This window comes from Bos grunniens, chromosome 5, assembly GCF_055505025.1.
Source record: "Bos grunniens cultivar Pamir isolate PY7600 chromosome 5, Bosgru_T2T1.0, whole genome shotgun sequence".
Classification (NCBI taxonomy): Eukaryota; Metazoa; Chordata; class Mammalia; order Artiodactyla; family Bovidae; genus Bos; species Bos grunniens.
The window spans coordinates 11,936,435-11,953,608 of NC_141169.1; the positions used below are offsets into that span (position 1 = coordinate 11,936,435).

Below are 17,174 nucleotides of genomic sequence, written 5' to 3' on the forward strand. Positions count from 1 at the left end.
CTTCCCAGGCAAGAATACTGGAGTGAGTTGCCATTTCCACCTCAGGGAATCTTCTCAACCCAGGGATCGAATTCGTGTCTCCTCATTTTCTGTATTAGAAGTGGATTCTTTACCACTGAGCCACCTGGGAAGCCCCTACTTAAATTAGATTGGTGTTAAATAAGGAAGCGCAGCATTTTACAGGATCTCACCAAGGATGGTGGTGAACCTAACTGGGAATTGTGACACATTCATGAAAGACACACACTGTACTTGGTTTGAAAGAATGAGTGAGTTTGGAACAAACATAGAAAAGGGGGAAAGAAAGTTTTAGGACCTCTGAGGAATATAGAGATGCAATTGCTAATTTTTTTGTCTTAAAGGAAGCCTAAAATCTGTTTGAGCACCACAGTCTTTCGATAGTATACCTCATTATAAGTGAAGTCGCTCAGTCATGTCCGACTCTTTGCGACCCATGGACTGTAGCCTGCCAGGCCTCTCCATCCATGGGATTTGCCAGGCAAGAATACTGGAATGGGTTGCCATTTCCATCTCCAGGGGATCTTCCTGACCCAGGGATTGAACCCCGGTCTCCCTCACTGCAGGCAGACTCTTTACCATCTGAGCCATCAGGAAAGCCCATACCTCATTAGAGTAAATAGAAAATTGCTGGGACCTAGGTTGAACAAGCCAGATAGAAGGTTAATACATACAGATGATGGCATGTTTATGATTAAGTGAGATCCAGGTTGGATAAAACAGACTTTATCTCTCTTGAATTAAAATCTTGGGAATGGAGAGAATACATGTAGAGTTAACCTATTTAGTGACAGCACTGTGAACAGAATACTCTTCAATTTATTCCAGTACAAAGATGCAAAGCTGTTCTGATTCATATGTTCTCTTCTTCAGAATGTCTTCTTTGTGCACTTGGATGCTTCCTATCTGCTTCCTATGTTCTATATTTCTCCTTAGCATTTATCAACATCTAACATATGATACCGGAGAAGGAAATGGCAACCCACTCCAGTACTCTTGCCTGGAAAATCCCATGGACAAAGGAGCCTGGTGGGCTGCAGTCCATAGGGTCGCTAGGAGTCGGACACGACTGAGCGACTTCACTTTCACTTTTCACTTTCATACATTGGAGAAGCAAATGGCAACCCACTCCAGTGTTCTTGCCTGGAGAATCCCAGGGACGGGGGAGCCTGGTGGGCTGCCGTCTATGGGGTCGCACAGAGTCGGACATGACTGAATCGACTTAGCAGCAGCAGCAACAGACTATACATTATCCTATTTATTTTACTGTTTCATCCAACTAGAATATAAACTTCATGTTTCACTTACTCACTGCTACACATTATCCTATTTATAATCCATTTCCCCACCCCCCACTGAATATAAGGTGATTTTTCCCTTGCTCACTAATTTATCCAATGCATAGAATAGGGGCAAGCACTTAGTTGACTGCATGAGTCAATAAAAGTGCTTCCCATATCATTCAAATATTTCTCTTTTGAATAACATACCGCAGTCACTTTTTGTTGCTTGAAAAGAGCCTTAACTGAACTTTGTTTTTAAATGTACAAAATGCTTTCAAGTACATTTTCTCATATCAACCCTGCAAAATATATTTATTATTCTCATTACTTAAAGGTAAAGAAATTGAATCTCAGTGAAGTTTAATAATTTTTGTATATGTACCCATTTCAAGTTGCAGATATGAGACTCCAAGAGTCTCACTTGCTCCCTGCTTTTTGTACTCTGCCTCATGTTGAAAATCTCCAATACAAATGTTCCATTGAGATGTCAGTGACAACTGCCCACTTCGGTGTTTTATCACTCGAACAGAATCATTTTCTATATTCAACTGAAACCTTTTCTGTTTTTATTCAGACTCACGTATTCCTGAAGTTTTCTTACCACATATGCTGAACAACTTCACTGTATTCAAACCGAAAGAACATCTCTTTTGAGTGGCAATGAAAGTGAAGTCGCTCAGTGGTGTCCAACTCTTTGTGACCCTATGACTGTAGCCTGCCCGGCTCCTCCATCCATGGGATTTCCCAGGCAAGAATGCTAGAGTGGGGGCCAGTTCCTTCTCCAGGGGATCTTCCTGACCTAGGGATTGAACTCAGGTCTCCCACATTGCAGGCGGACTCTTCACCGTCTGAGCCACCAGGGAATCCTAGCAGCAGAGATGATGTCTTTTTTCCACATTTCTTTCCCTGACTACATAACATCCACAATTTTTTCCACCTTTTCTTCAAAGATCTGTTTTTCAATAATAAATTATGCTGGCAGCATTCTGTATTAAAGATTTATCTCTGTATTTAATTTAAAGTATTGTACCCTAACAGGCTATATATAATGAAATTACATTAATGTAATGTGAAAAGTAAGAGTAATTTTCTGGATAATCTAGTTTGGGGCATTCCATGTATATGATTGTAATGCTGATCTTTCCCCACAGAGGCACAAAGTCTCCTACATTTTCTTTAGCTTATAATAAGTTACTATTGTATCCTTATTACTTACAATGTTTTATTTGCTCCATTTAATCTTTAATATTACATACAGGCAAAATATTTAAATAAATATGAGAATTACCTAATAGTGCTAACTACACTAACTTTATTTCAGTTGTAATATTTCATGAGGTAAAAACCCCTTTAAATTTATATTATTAAAGAACATCTATTCATTCTACTTATATTTTTGGAGAGCTTACTAAGTACTAGGCATGATAGAATGCTCTGGGAATCACTGTTAAATAAAATATAATTTCTCAGAATTTATGTTTTTAACAATATATTATAGAAACATTGAGTAAAGTGTAATTTTTCAGTGAGTTTTTTTCTTTAAAAAATGAAATTTCAATCAATTACTTCCTATGTTCATTAACACTGAAGACTGACCCACACTCAGTTCAACCTTAATCTCATTAGCACTCTGATTGCTTGATTTTTTTGCCACATTTGCCAATATTTATTCCCATTCCAATTTCCATTTAGGGAGATTAACAAGAAACTCATTTATTAAGACTGATCCAAAACTATGCTTCCAATCCTGGCTCAATTCTCGTTCTACTTGATGTCTGTTATCTCGGGCTCAGCCATCTTCCTCTCTCTTGATCCATTTTCACTTTCTTCACCTTATTTCTCAGAAGATGAAGCTTTCTTCCTTCCAAGGCCAATGTTGCAGTTCTTCCTTTACCCTCACCCTTCTTGATTTCTCTAGTCTTCTCTACCCTCTGTGGATACATATGTACATGGTCAAAGGAAATACATAGTTTCTTTCTTGTTTTGCAAAATAGTTTTTGCTTTAAAAAAGAGTAAAAGTTGAATGTTTAGGATACAGTAAAACAACAGTCATTGCTCTTTTCAGAATACCATGCTAGCTCAGGAATGAGACTATTTGTGAAAGTCTCTTAGAGGAAGTATTTTTTTCTTCATGATCACCATCTTCATAAGGTTGTACTGAATAAGCATGAAATTATCTAAATTATAATAGTAATATCTATATAAACAACCTCAGATATGTAGGTAACACCACTATAATGGCAGAAAGTTAAGAGGAACTAGTCTCTTGAGGAAGGTGAAAGCGGAGAATAAAAAAGCTGACTTAAAACTTAACATTCAAAAAATGAAGATCATGGCATCCAGTCCTATCACATCTGGCAAATAGATGGGGGAAAAGTGGAAACAGTAATAGATTTCATTTTCTTGGGCTCCAAAATCACTGCAGATGGTGACTTCAACCACTAAATTAAAAGACACTTGCTCCTTGGATGAAAAGCTATGACAAACCTAGACAGTTTATTACAAAGCAGAGACATCACTTTCCTGACAAAGATCTGTATAGTCAAAGCTATGGTTTTTCCAGTAGTCATGTATGGATGTTCTTGAAAGTGAAAGTCACTCAGTTGTGTCTGACTCTTTGTGACACCAGTGAGAGTTGGACCATAAAGAAGTCTGAGTGCTGAAGAATTGATGCTTTTGAACTGTGGTACTCAAGAAGACTCTTGAGAGTTCCTTGGACTGCAAGGAGATCAAACCAGTCAATCCTAAAGGATATCAACCCTGAATGTTATTTGAAGGACTGGTGCTGAAGCTGAAGCTCCAATACTTTGACCACCTGATGTGAAGAGCTAATTCACTGGAAAAGACCTTGAAGCTGGGAAAGATTGAGGGCAAGAGGAGAAGTGGGCAACAGAGGATGAGTGGTTCCATGGCATCTCCTACTCAATGGACATGAGTTTGAGTAAACTCTGGGAAACACTGAAGGTCAGGGAAGCCTGGTGTGCTGCAGTTCATGGGGTTGCAGAGTCGGACACAACTTAGTGACTGAACAACAACAACATATAAACCCTTAACGTCAAAGTATTTTCAGAGAAACAAACAATGTGCTATTATTTTTGGATAATTTTCCACAAGGCAACTCTAAGAGTTTTGAGCATAGAAATCTGGTGTTTTGCTCATTATCACTAAAGTCTGGCATAATGGGGATGTAGAACAAGGTGTATCAAATGATTTTACAAACTAATATAAGAGAATTAATTTTAGATACTCTTCAATTTACACACAAATTCATTCATTCAGAAAACACATACCATCTATACGACAAGCATCAGGCTAGGTGTCAATAAACAAATATAAGTAGTTAAGTAAAATAAATTTTAGGCTTTTCTGGAGTTTAGCAAAGACACACACAAAAAGGCAGGAGCCTCTAAATTAGATTCTGAGGTGATATTCAAGGAGAGGTAATTAGGAAAAAGCTTTCAAACTGTATTTGCAAAATAAACCAAGCACACACACTCCAAATGACAGTAATTCTGGGAAGTCAGTAGGTTCAAGGATTTCATGCCCAGCCCCATCGTTCTACCCAATTCTCCTCATTCTCGGCCAAAGTCTTTTCATCCACTTCCAGTTTCCCCTAACCCTGTAAACAGACGACTCCCACATTTACGTCAACTCTTCAGACAGACCTCTCTCCTGAGAGCCAAACCCATATTTCCAACTGTCTACTCAGTCTGCCCACAACCAAACTCAATATATTGGTTTTCAAAACTACTCTTCCTCTATATTTCTCTCTCCCTCAATAGAAACTTCGGAGGTAATCTTGCCTTTTGTGGTCTTGTCTCCTATATTCAGTATGTTAATGAATTTTTAAAATCTCTCTCTTAATGACTTTTCCCTCACCCTTAACATCTCTTAGTTCATACCCTTGCCACCTCTAGTGTGTTTTGCAGACCCCCCCTTTGGCTCCTGCTTCTGTTGTGACTGCAGCTTATTGACCTCTTACTAACTAGCAGGCACTATGCTCCCTGAATTAAATACTTTATCTTAGTGAAAGTGAAGTCGCTCAGTCGTGTCCAACTCTTAGCGACCCCATGGACTGCAGCCTACCAGGCTCCTCCATCCATGGAATTTTCCAGGCAAGAATACTAGAATGGGTTGCCATTGCCTTCTCCCTCAGTAGAGTACATGTACACAAATAGAAACAGAGAAAATGAACCTAAATACATGTCTACCAAATAAAGAAGTCAGAGAGTGGAAAATGTGCTCCCAGCTAATTCTGTACCTTTCATGACCCACTAGTCGCCTTGATTTGGGCAATTCTGTCCTCCTGTAAGTCAGGCATAGGAAACATGGTACCTTGGCATCAGTTCAGTCGCTCAGTCGAGTCCGATCTTTGCAACCCCATGAATTGCAGCATGCCAGGCCTCCCTGTCCATCACCAGCTCCCGGAAATCACCCAAACTCATGTCCATGGAGTCGGTGATGCCATCCAGCCATCTCATCCTCTGTCATCCCCTTCTCCTCCTGCCCCCAATCCCTCCTAGTATCAGAGTCTTTTCCAATGAGTCAACTCTTCTTAGAAAGTAAAGTGAAGTCGCTCAGTTGTGTCCGACTCTTTGCTACCCCGTGGAGTATAGCCCACCAGGCTCCTCTGTCCATGGGATTTTCCAGGCAAGAATACTGGAGTGGGTTGCCATTTCCTGACTGAAGGGAAAGGAAATTGACAGTAGGGACATTAATTAGGGTGCTCAACTCTTAAGAGCACCCTAATTAAATGTCCCTACTGCCAATTTCCTTCTCCTTCAGTCAATACTTGAAAACTTAAGTTATTGTAGCTAAGTATATAAGTGAAATACATTTGTGGACCTCATGCTGGGAATTTTACCACCATTTATATATTCCTATGGGGAAGTCATTCTAGATGAGGATACATTCTTTTCAGTCTATAATTCAATTCAACACCTATTTACTAATTACAGTTTTGTGCTGCACAATCTCTTAGTGTTCGTGATTTAACAACGAAAGAAAAAAAAAAAAAAGAGGACAGAAGGGCCTGTCCTCACAGAACAGATAGCGTAGCCAACATCTATTAAACAGAAACCTCTACAGATGGAAGAGATATGATCTCCTATGGGGAGCCCAGGAGCTACTCATTGTTTTCTATGGTTGGTCTCACTAATGTAAAGAGCATTCTTGTGTAAATAAAGGTGTGTATTAAGCAAACACTTCCCCCCTTGGTTTCCCTTTTTACCTTTCAGCACAATTTGATTGGCAATTTGATTACTATAAAAACATATTTCTAACTAAAAGAAAAGTGTCAATAAGGATTAAATGAGATGTAACTAAACAAGAATCTCAAGTTTAAAAACTCAGTGAGTCTGAAATACAATGTTTTGAAGAAGTAGAGCTAAATTTCTATAAGTTTTTGAATTAATAGATCAACAGAGGATTAGAAATTATATACCTCGAAATAATTTTGCTGATGTATTTAATCATCAACAATTTCAGCAGAAGAACATAGGGGAAAGAGTATGGAATTTTGGGTTCAGTAACTCTGGATTCAGACATATGTCTTATATTATTAACAACTACTTTAAGTACATTTTTGAGCATCAGTTTTTTCTATCTCTAAAGCAGGGAAATCATAATTTCATAATTCCTCTAGGTTTTTTTTTTTTTTTTTACTTTGGAAAGCCACTGAATAGTTTTTGCTGTCCCATCAACCAGCCAAGGCATAATCCAGTATTCCAGCTAAATGGTAAATTGAAGCCTATCATTTCTCATTGAAAATCCTTGAATCCTAAGTTCAAGTTCCTGAGGATCTGGACTTGACATTCAAACCTACCTTTATGTTCTTGACTTTGGACATTGACTTTTAGCCATTTCCTGTCTCCAGTTTATGTTTTAGTTATATTAAAGTCTGCCTTTCCCACACACCAAGAAGTTGTCAGTCTACTTGCTTGAAAGACTTATTGCGTTGTCTCTACCATTTATAATCATAATCATGACTGCATATAATTGGGTGACAGAGAAAAAGCTTGGTTCTCTCACTGAGCTGGGGAAATCTGCCTATGTTACTCTATAACCCTAGAGCCACAGGGTCTGTCTTATTTCTATTGGGCTACTTTGCTTTCATTTTCTATTAAATACAGAACATGTTCCAAGCATACTGATAAATATATTCAGTGCATTTTTAAAAAATATCAACAGTAGGAAGTTAATATAATGTGCTTCAAATAATATGAGTAACAGTGGATTCCCAGGTATTAAAAAAAATGATAGAATATGAAAAAATCTGTTTTTTTCCTCTGAAAAGCCAGAATTACCTCAACCTCATATGATCACAAAGATATGGTACCCCACGCTAATTATCAGTAATATCTTTTGAGTGAAATTGTTCATGCAATTGAGATTTTCAATTTGCCTATTACTCTTCTACATATTTCAAGTAATAGTATCTGCTAAATTAAAAATTATACATTAAACAATTTTAAAGTTCTTTTGATAAAGTATAAAAAGCCTCAATTACTAAGGAATTATACATAGGTATAAAGAAAAAAATTTCAAAAATGTTTTGTCTAGCTGTAAAAGAAATCTGTTACAAAAACGATGAAATTAAAACTTTTCTGAGAACAATAATGTAACTGTTATTTATTTTGAAGAACCCAATGATGGTACTCAAAGGCTTAGTTTTAAATACATTTACCTTTAAATATCTTTAGCTACTTCTCTAATAATATATATATATCAACAAATGCTTATATAGTTTAAACAAAAAATTATAGTTTTTGTGTTGAATTTTCTAATTTTAATCATTTACTTTCCAACAAGCCCCACTTTTTATACAGGGATAATAACTATATCCATTTGCTAGGGATGTAGATGAATAAAATGTTCTCAGTGATTAAAACAAAGCATATTAAGTACTCCTGTAGTGATATAAACAAGCAAATGATCAAAGAAAATGTACTTAATACATCATGAATAAATCAGGTGAATGAGTGAAGGCTTCATGGGGAGGTAGCATTCAAAACAAGTCTTTAAATAAAAACAACTTTTCAATAGACAGGTTCAGTGAAGAGGCAAAGAACAGAAGCATACAGACAATTTTCTGGGAAAGCAAGTCAAGAAAGCAGTATGTTGCATGAGCTCCAGATCAGGAAAAGCTTCTTTATAACAAACTAAAGAAATGAATTTTACTCTCTAAGGACAGGGGACACAAACTATTCTAAACATGGAAATGGCACATTAATATGTTTCCCTGCTTTGTGGCAAAGTGTCTTTCTCTTGTTTTCAGTGGGTGCCAGCGGGCAACAGAGTCAAACACTTTCACACATTCTTGGCAGTACATGTTATTAATGCCAGGATTAAATGGCAAAGAAATATATCCTAAGCAGAAATAATTGCTCTGTGGGTTCAATAAATCAAAACTGGTCCATCAGAAATTAACTCCTTTGGTTTGAGGAAGTGGTTTGCACACCACTTTTGCCTTGTTTTTGAAAGGAATATGCCATTTGTTACTTGCTGTGCCTGAAGGCTTGCATAGAGTTCCAATGAATAAAACAGGTAAGTGTAGAATGAGGAAGCATTAATAAGCTCAGAAGAATGTATTCCTCCTCCCTACTGTCTCTAGCAACTACTGACAAGCACCCCTCGAATCTTAGGATTCTGCAGACAGTATGAAACCTCTAGATGAAGATACTTAATTTCTAGGAAATGACGGGGTAGCTTGGTGGTCATCAATACTTCTGGGAGAATTTACACATTATGTCTTGGTTAGCTTATCTACAGGTTTAGTAAAATATAGTAAATAGTTTTACTTGCAGAAATAGAACTAAATATGAAATGATGTTAGGACATCATCTTTTATGGACATAAAATTAAAAATAATTTATTGCATTCATATATATACTTTAATTTTGTTTTAAAGTAGGTTTCCCATTTGTACATATTTGAGGACCATAGACTGACAGCTTTAATCCATTCAAATATTATAATTAATTTTAATTTTTGTCAATCAAAAATCATTCTAGACAACTATACTCTAGAACTTGAATTTTTGGAGGCAAGTTACTCACTAAATATATAGTGCAAATTGGGTGTTGGCATCATTCAGGGTACAGGGACCTCTGAATGAAAAATGCAGATTCAAGTATTTTCATAGTATATAGAACTGAGATCTCACTTATAAGGAAATTAATTTAAATTAAGTGTTAGTCTATACAAGATAGTATTTGCACATGTGAATAGAAGTGTAAATGTATGTGACTAATTAAAATGCAGTGAAAAATATAGGCTTGTAATTAGAATATCCTTCAGCTTCTTATTTGTCATCTTTTTACCTTTAAACAGTTCAGGTCAAATATGTTCTAAATCTTACTTTTAAAATTTGATATTATACAATTTCAGCAAAAAATGACAGGATAGTTTAAACATCTGATGAGAAATGGAACTGAAACTCAATATTATTCATGCTAAGCTATCTTAAATGTTTTTGCATATGTTAACTCTTGTGCTAGAATTAATTTAAGAAGGTAAGCATTAAAATCTCAGTTCCTTGATGCAGAATCATTTCAGAAATGCATTTATGCCATTCCATAATGAGAACCACTTTCAAAAATTTAACTAATCATTTCCACAAGATATACTTCTGACAAATGGTCTGTTATTTTACAGCATCTCATTTCTCATGACAGTACTACAATCAAAACTACATCACCTTAAAATAGGCTAATGTATATATAAATAAGAAAGATAATCGTGCATAATTCAGTCCCTTGAAGACAAAAGCAAAGAGTTAACTTTTATAAGCCAGTTTTCATGCTTTAAAAACCATCCTTCTCTTCCACCAAAAGCAAAAACAAACAATAGCAACAAAAAGTTAAACACACAACGCCTGTTACCACAAATGTCAGGATCAAATACCTTTTTGTGATTTTAAAAATGTAGCAAAATAGATCTCATATTTGTCAACATTTCTATTTTATCTGAAATCTTACTGCTTTTTACATGAATTGTTATAACATCAGCAAAAAAAAAAGAGTGGTTAAAAATCATTCCAGTGTGTTTTCAAAGAAAATCACCTGTCAGGAAATGTGTCAGCAAGACCTGCTGAAAGAATTGTAAAACGCCTGTCATGACTGAGCATATGGAATTTACTGACCCTTAAACTTTAAGAGACTGAAGCAGAATACCCAATGTCAAAAACTGCCCCTAAAAGGCAGCTACAGGATATTGTAAGGAGTGTTTATATCTCAGTGTACGGAGAAGAAAAAAGTAATAATTCTGTACAAGAGCCCCAGGGCAGTTGCATTTTGAATCACTTCCACAATAAGCTGATCGCCACTGGGAAGCAAAAATATTCTGTAACAGCACAGACTTGCACTATCAGTAGACATCAGTGTAAAGCAGGAGAGGCAACAGGATTAAAAATAGAAGTATAAGAAGGAGGAGAGAGAGAGAGTAATTATATCTACTGCTAGAGTGTGCAAAGGCAGGAGATTTTAATAAATCATATGTGCATTTATTCAGAGCTTCTTTTTACAAGAAATATTACCTCTACTACATTAATTCTCTAGGTTTTTGCACTTATTTTTTAGTACATTATAACTTTATAGCTAAAATAATTAAATGCTAGGCTGTTCATATTCCCAGAGTGTAAAATATGCAGAGAAGAGTTTCATTCCCCCTTTTAATCTAATGATGATATGATTGAACTACAAAGTAAACCTTAGCACTGAAAAATGCAATTTGAGGATAAAAATGAGGTAGAATATGATTTACTTTAGACGTAACCATTTTCTAGACTGATGACTGATTTATTCAAAGGCAACTGAAAGTCAGTAACAGCTTTGTAACACACATTTACATTTATATTGTAAATCATTTTGACTTTTTGATAACACAGGAAATCTTCCATCTTAATGAGTTTCTACTTTACCTCAAATAGAAAGAGCATACTAAACATGACACTTAAGCTACTGTATTATTGATTAATTTTATATTGCACTCATAAAAGTAAATAACAAGAGTCATGTTAAGCTATGTATAAGAAATACAAAATTTTTCTAAGCCTACAGAACATAGTTTGCAAAGTTCCATAAAATGTCTTTTAATTTTATCTTCTCTGTAATATATCAGGGAAGGAACTTAATAATTTTCACCATATTATATCCATAAAGAACAATTTCAGGAGACTATCTCATAAACCTTGTAAATATGATAATACAGCAGATTTAAAAATCCTTGTGAAAATTAGTTCACTATTATTTGGCTTGAATTCACAGAGAATCATAATGCTATCTAATTTCCATATCAAAAAACCTGGATTAAAAGGACATGCACATTTTCTACATCTTACATCCTCTTTAATACTTTCCATTTTGCAGTTTTCCTTCCCTTATTTTTCTCTTTATTAAAAGTTGGACTATGGATTAACTCCCTAGGTAGTGAAGCCATTTAAAGCACACTTACTTGAAAAGTATAAAACCGGGTCCCATTAGGAGGATGCACTTTAGGGGAGCCAGAAACGGTGTTCATATCCGAGAAGATCATTTCTGATCAGAGAGACAATATAATCCACAAGGAGCTACAGATGCAGAGCAGAGAGCTTAGCACACAGATAAATCCGTGCATGCATTGAGGGAGGCTAGAGTGTAAAATGAAACCTGCTCCATCCTTCTTAGATACACAGTGATAGCATTTTGAATCTTTCTTCTACGTTTGAAATCTAAGCTGAAAGGTCATCAGCTACTGACCTTTTGTGCAGCTAGTTCTTTAGAACATACAGTGTTTAAAAAAAAAAAAAATTAAAACACCAAAGGAAAAAAGCAAGAACCAACAATAAATGGAGCTTGTGCAGAATCTGGCAGTGCTGTGGACCTGCCCATCTGTTCTCAGTGATAATCACCTCCCTCCACCACAGTCTAGCAGAGTGATTATGCTAAATATCCTGGTTAACCAATAACATACAGTTTCAATTCAGGGAAACATGCACGGTGTAATTCTGAGGACCTCTCCTGACTAACCTGAAGCGTGTTTCCTACACCATTTAAAGATATATCTAGTAACAAAACATAATTTCATCACGATTATTTCTGTACCTTTCTAAATCTCTTTGTTACTCATGTATTTTCAACATGATTTTAAATTTTAAAGCCTTTAAAAAAAAAACAGTTCTTTTTAAATTGTATAAATTGTATAGATCAAATCATATTGCAGCTGGCTAAAACTTTCTGGGGCAAGGCATATAATTCAGTAATGCTATATAATCTAGGCATATTATCAAATAAAATGTATCAATTATTTTTAATTTCTGCTTTTAAATAACATCATGAATATGAATGTATCATTGCTTTCTTATTTACCTCAATTAAAAAAATGATATCATAATAAATGCTTTATAAAGTACCATACATTTATTCTAAATAATTACAACTTTATCTCAAACATGTAGAAAATAATTAATAAAACATACTTTAGATACATGAAAATTTTGACCCAAACTCTCAAAATATTGATTATAAATATTTAGACTGTGTTGTGATGCATGTCCATTTTTCTATGTCTTTTTACACAAATTGCTCAGTCTGTCTAAAGGATCATATTCAGATGACTTTACACTTTTCAGAGGTAAAAATAAACGTTCCATTTACACATGGTTCAAAAGTGGAGACTTCAGGAGGACAGAGATTAAAAGGAACCAAAAAATGTGTCTTTGGGAATGTATCTAAGATGACATAGTTATTCACAACCAACCACCAGGAACTAACTGTTCTGAACTTGAAGTCTATAAAAGTAATATGCTGGTGATGAGCTCTCAAAACTTAAATTACTATTCCTTTTTACTTTTGAATTTCTAGTTATGATTCTAATTCATAATATCAAATAGTAGAAAATAGAAAGAAATTCTTAATTCCTAGAATTCCTATATTCTGGCAAGTTATGTAAGTAGGTAACTGTTTACTTACCAAGCTACTAAACAAAGCAGAAGATAATGTGTTAAATTAATGCTTAATTGGGGGATAATTTTAGATTTATAGAAAAGTTGCAAATGTGTCCCTCACCCAATTTCTCTAATTGTCAACATCTTACATTACTATGGTACATTTTTTAAAACTAAGTAACCAATACAGAACATTACTATTAATGAAACTTCAGACTTCGCTTGGATTTCACTAGTCTTTCCAATAGTGTCCCTTTTCTGATCTAGGTGCCAGTGGCGGGTACCACAGTTATTTCGTTTTTTGTTTTTTTCCATAGTTTCCTCTGGTCTGTGACAGCTTCTAAGCTTTTCCATATTTTTCAGGATCTTGAAGACTAGAAAGAATTTCTGGTCAAGTATCATGTAGGGTATCTCCCAATGCTTGGTCTGATGTTTTCCTCAAGATTAGACTAGGTTGAAATGGCAACCCACTCCAGTGTTCTTGCCTGGAGAATCCCAGGGACGGGGGAGCCTGGTGGGCTGCCGTCTGTGGGGTCACACAGAGTCGGACACGACTGAAGCGACTTAGCATGGGTTTTGGAGAATACTAGAGGGGTGAAGTGTCTGTCTCATCACATCATATTAATATTAGTGAAGTGACCTCACCACATCATATTAGGCATGAACGATATCCACATTTTACTAGCGATGTTAACTTTAGTCATTTGGTTAAAGAAGTATTTGTCAGGTTTTTCAACTATAAAATTACTCTCTTTCTGTTTCCATACCCTACTCTTTGGAAGTTGTTCACTCTATTCTTTGGAAGTTGCACACTCTCAAAGAAGAAATATGGAGAGATGAAATTAAGCTTTACCTCCCTGAGGGGAGAGTATGTATGTATATTATATGGAATTCTTCTATACAGAAGCCTTGCATCTCTCCTTCGATTATTTTTTCAATTATTTATTTATGTAGGCATGAACTCAGGTATGTTTATTTCATACTTTGGATTATAATACAATTTATTTGATGCTTAAATTGTCCTAGCATTGGTCACTGGGAAATCCTTCAGGTTGGATCCTGTTTCCCTTCAATATGTTCCCATCTTTTTTTTTTTTTTTAGCCCAAATGATTATTTAAAAAAATTTTTTTTCTGGTATAAATATTATTTGCTAAGATTACTTTTAGTCTCCTTAACTATAACTCTAATTACTACTGCAAGTTTACTTGAAAAGTCATGTTTTCCTTTTCCATTTCTATGTAAAGTAGCCATATTATTTCATTCCTCAAATTAACTGCTTTTCCCCTTCTGATTTCTTAGCCCACGTGGGATTTGTTCCATTGATGCTCAAATAACTATACACACATACTAGTTGTGGTAATCAGTGGTGTATATATATATATATATATTTTTTTTTTTTTGGTTCTTCCCTTTTAAAGATAAATGTTGGGATCATATTTACTGTTAAGCATGGGGTCATGTAACTCCTGCTCCCCAAGAGTTCTGAGTGGGAAAATGTCTCAAAAGAGATGAAGAGAAGAATATATATGTGAAAAGGCACAAGATGGCATAGAAGTAGAGTGACTGGGAAAGCATGGCTGAAAATATTGCGGGGCATAAGAAGTGACCCTGCTAGGTGTTTTTTTTTTTTTTTTTTTTTCATATAGAAACATTTGCTCATGTGAAATTAGTAAAGAGACTTAGTCAACACCCTTTTCCTATGAAATCCAGTGAAATTAGAACATACTTGTCTTTTAAAAATATAAGAAGTGTAGAGACATATTCTCTTACTTATAGTTAATTACTTTTCCAAATAGCTTTCCAGGATGATTGTGGCTTGTCAAGAAATTCCATACTTAGCTTGACTGTTTTTGAATTAAATTAAGACTATGTTAAGTATTAACTCAAAAGTTTAAAGAGTACATTATTGTTCTGTAATATAAAATTTAATACACTGATGGTAGCAATCATCAGTTTCCAGGCAATATTAACCACAGGATGGGTAAATATGTCTGTTTCAATTACTACACACAGATCACTCCCTTAAATCTCTCAAGATCTATCTTCCACAAAAAGAAGTAAATTAACAATATTAACTCCAGACGGCTTAATGCCAGCAATCTCAAGCGCTTGAATTTTTACAGAAAAAAACAAACTGAAAATAAAAAAGGATAAATAAATTACATTTTTTTAAATGAGTAAAATAAAATTCTTCAAGCCAGACACTTGTTTTTAATAGACTTACAGAGATGATTCCCAGAAATCATATAATACATCTTTCTGCCTCTGGGAATAATTACCCTTAAGTCTTCTGAAATATAGGTTATCAGTTTGGTTTTATAAAAAGTTCGAGAATAGTTTAAAGCTACCATTTCATATCCTGTCAGGAAGATTAAGCACAAACATTTTTCATCCCTCTACACATTTTTTTTCCAGCAAATAACATATCCTGCTTCAAGACAAGCAATTCAATATAATTTGTCTTTCATTCACTTATAGGCATTGGATAACACACTCAAACATTTGCTAAAATAAGAATTTGCAGAGTTAAAGGAGTACAATGAAAAGGGCTGTTCATTTGCTGTTAGTTTCCAATAAATGCCATACTGGATGAAGAATAGGAGAGAGAGAGCAGAAGAAGGAAGAGGAGTAAGATGAGGAGGAGGTGGAGGAGGAAAGGAGAGAGGAGAGATATCAATACAGTTTTCATCATAGCATTATAAGGTAACAAAGAATTTTGTAGCCAAGCATTCAGTTAGAAGTCATGCCAGATGGAGTGAAATTTACAGCCCAGATGGGAAATACATCCTAGTGAATCCATATGGATGGCATATGGAAGACAGTTAAGCATATATTGCTACCTATCTATCAAACATCTATTTATTTATCTAAATATATATTCATAATTATGCATCACTATCCATATCTATAGTGTCTTTATATCATGAGCTTTTCAGGATGCAGCAAAGATGACCCTATACATATAGCCAAAACTCTTAGATTACGTCACATCCTGCTTCTGAGTTTTCTATTTTCTGACACTCACAGCACGTTGTTCATTCATTCACTTATTTATTAATTCAACAAATCTTTATTGAAGAGAAATGATGTGTCAGATACCCATTATAGTTATGACAGAAATGAAAGACAGGTGAACTGAGAGGAAATACTCATTTAGTAGCATGTCAAAGACATGATTGATCCAACAGGTGTCATCAACTCTAGCAATGAGAACTTGATTAAAGTATTTCAATTAAAAAAAAAGTTTCTAATGTCTCAGAGACGTTTTGACAAGTTTAAGACTGTTTTTTAGCTAATTAATCATTCATTCATTGAGGTTGTCCCAAATAAATCAAGACAATCCTTGGTATCCTTCAAGATTTGTGACCATGTAGACCAAGAAAAAAAAATGGGCATATTGAAATAAAATTTTACAACCTTCCATTTATAACAAAACAAAAATATTAAATTTGGCTTTAATCCATATCTTGATAATAGTATGTTGCATTTTCTTACATTATCTCATAAAGTTTTATATATGTCTGTACATATATGTGCATGTATATGCATATATGTGAATTATATACATATACACATGTTCATGCACACATGTCATTGCATATATGCATATAGACACACATATATGCAAGTATATTGTCTTCAAAATTCAAATTAGAAAATTTTTAAATATTATCTTTTTATATTTTTTGTTCTCTTTCACTTTAGTTTCTCTTTAACTGAACCACATCTTCCACAAATGTTTACCTGTATTATGATGATAGACTATGAATACTTTAATTCTTAAATTACAAATATTAATTGTCTGAAATTCAGGATTCAATTTTGTTTTGTCTTATAACAGAGAAAAATATTAGCTGATTAGAACTCTAAATTTTACAAGTCCGTAATTTCGTTACAATACGTTGCTTATATTCTGAAATATATATCATCAATTTGATTTTATAAAAAT

At 34.7% G+C, this 17,174-nt stretch overlaps 1 protein-coding gene across 11 annotated transcripts in view; it reads right to left on the reverse strand.

Annotated features, from left to right (window-relative positions):
- The window catches only part of PPFIA2 (PPFI scaffold protein A2), a 502,390-nt gene that overhangs the window by 324,453 nt on the left and 160,763 nt on the right, over positions 1-17,174 (reverse strand). The window contains exon 1 of one of the 11 annotated variants that reach the window (XM_086398882.1): positions 11,754-11,940. The exons of 9 other annotated variants lie outside the window; for them this stretch is intronic. In XM_086398882.1, coding sequence (XP_086255008.1) covers positions 11,754-11,834 — 81 coding nt within the window. In that variant the 5' untranslated portion in view covers positions 11,835-11,940. Of the gene's footprint in view, positions 1-11,753; positions 11,941-17,174 lie in introns of those variants that run through there. One more of the 11 variants, XM_086398881.1, reaches the window with a different exon arrangement.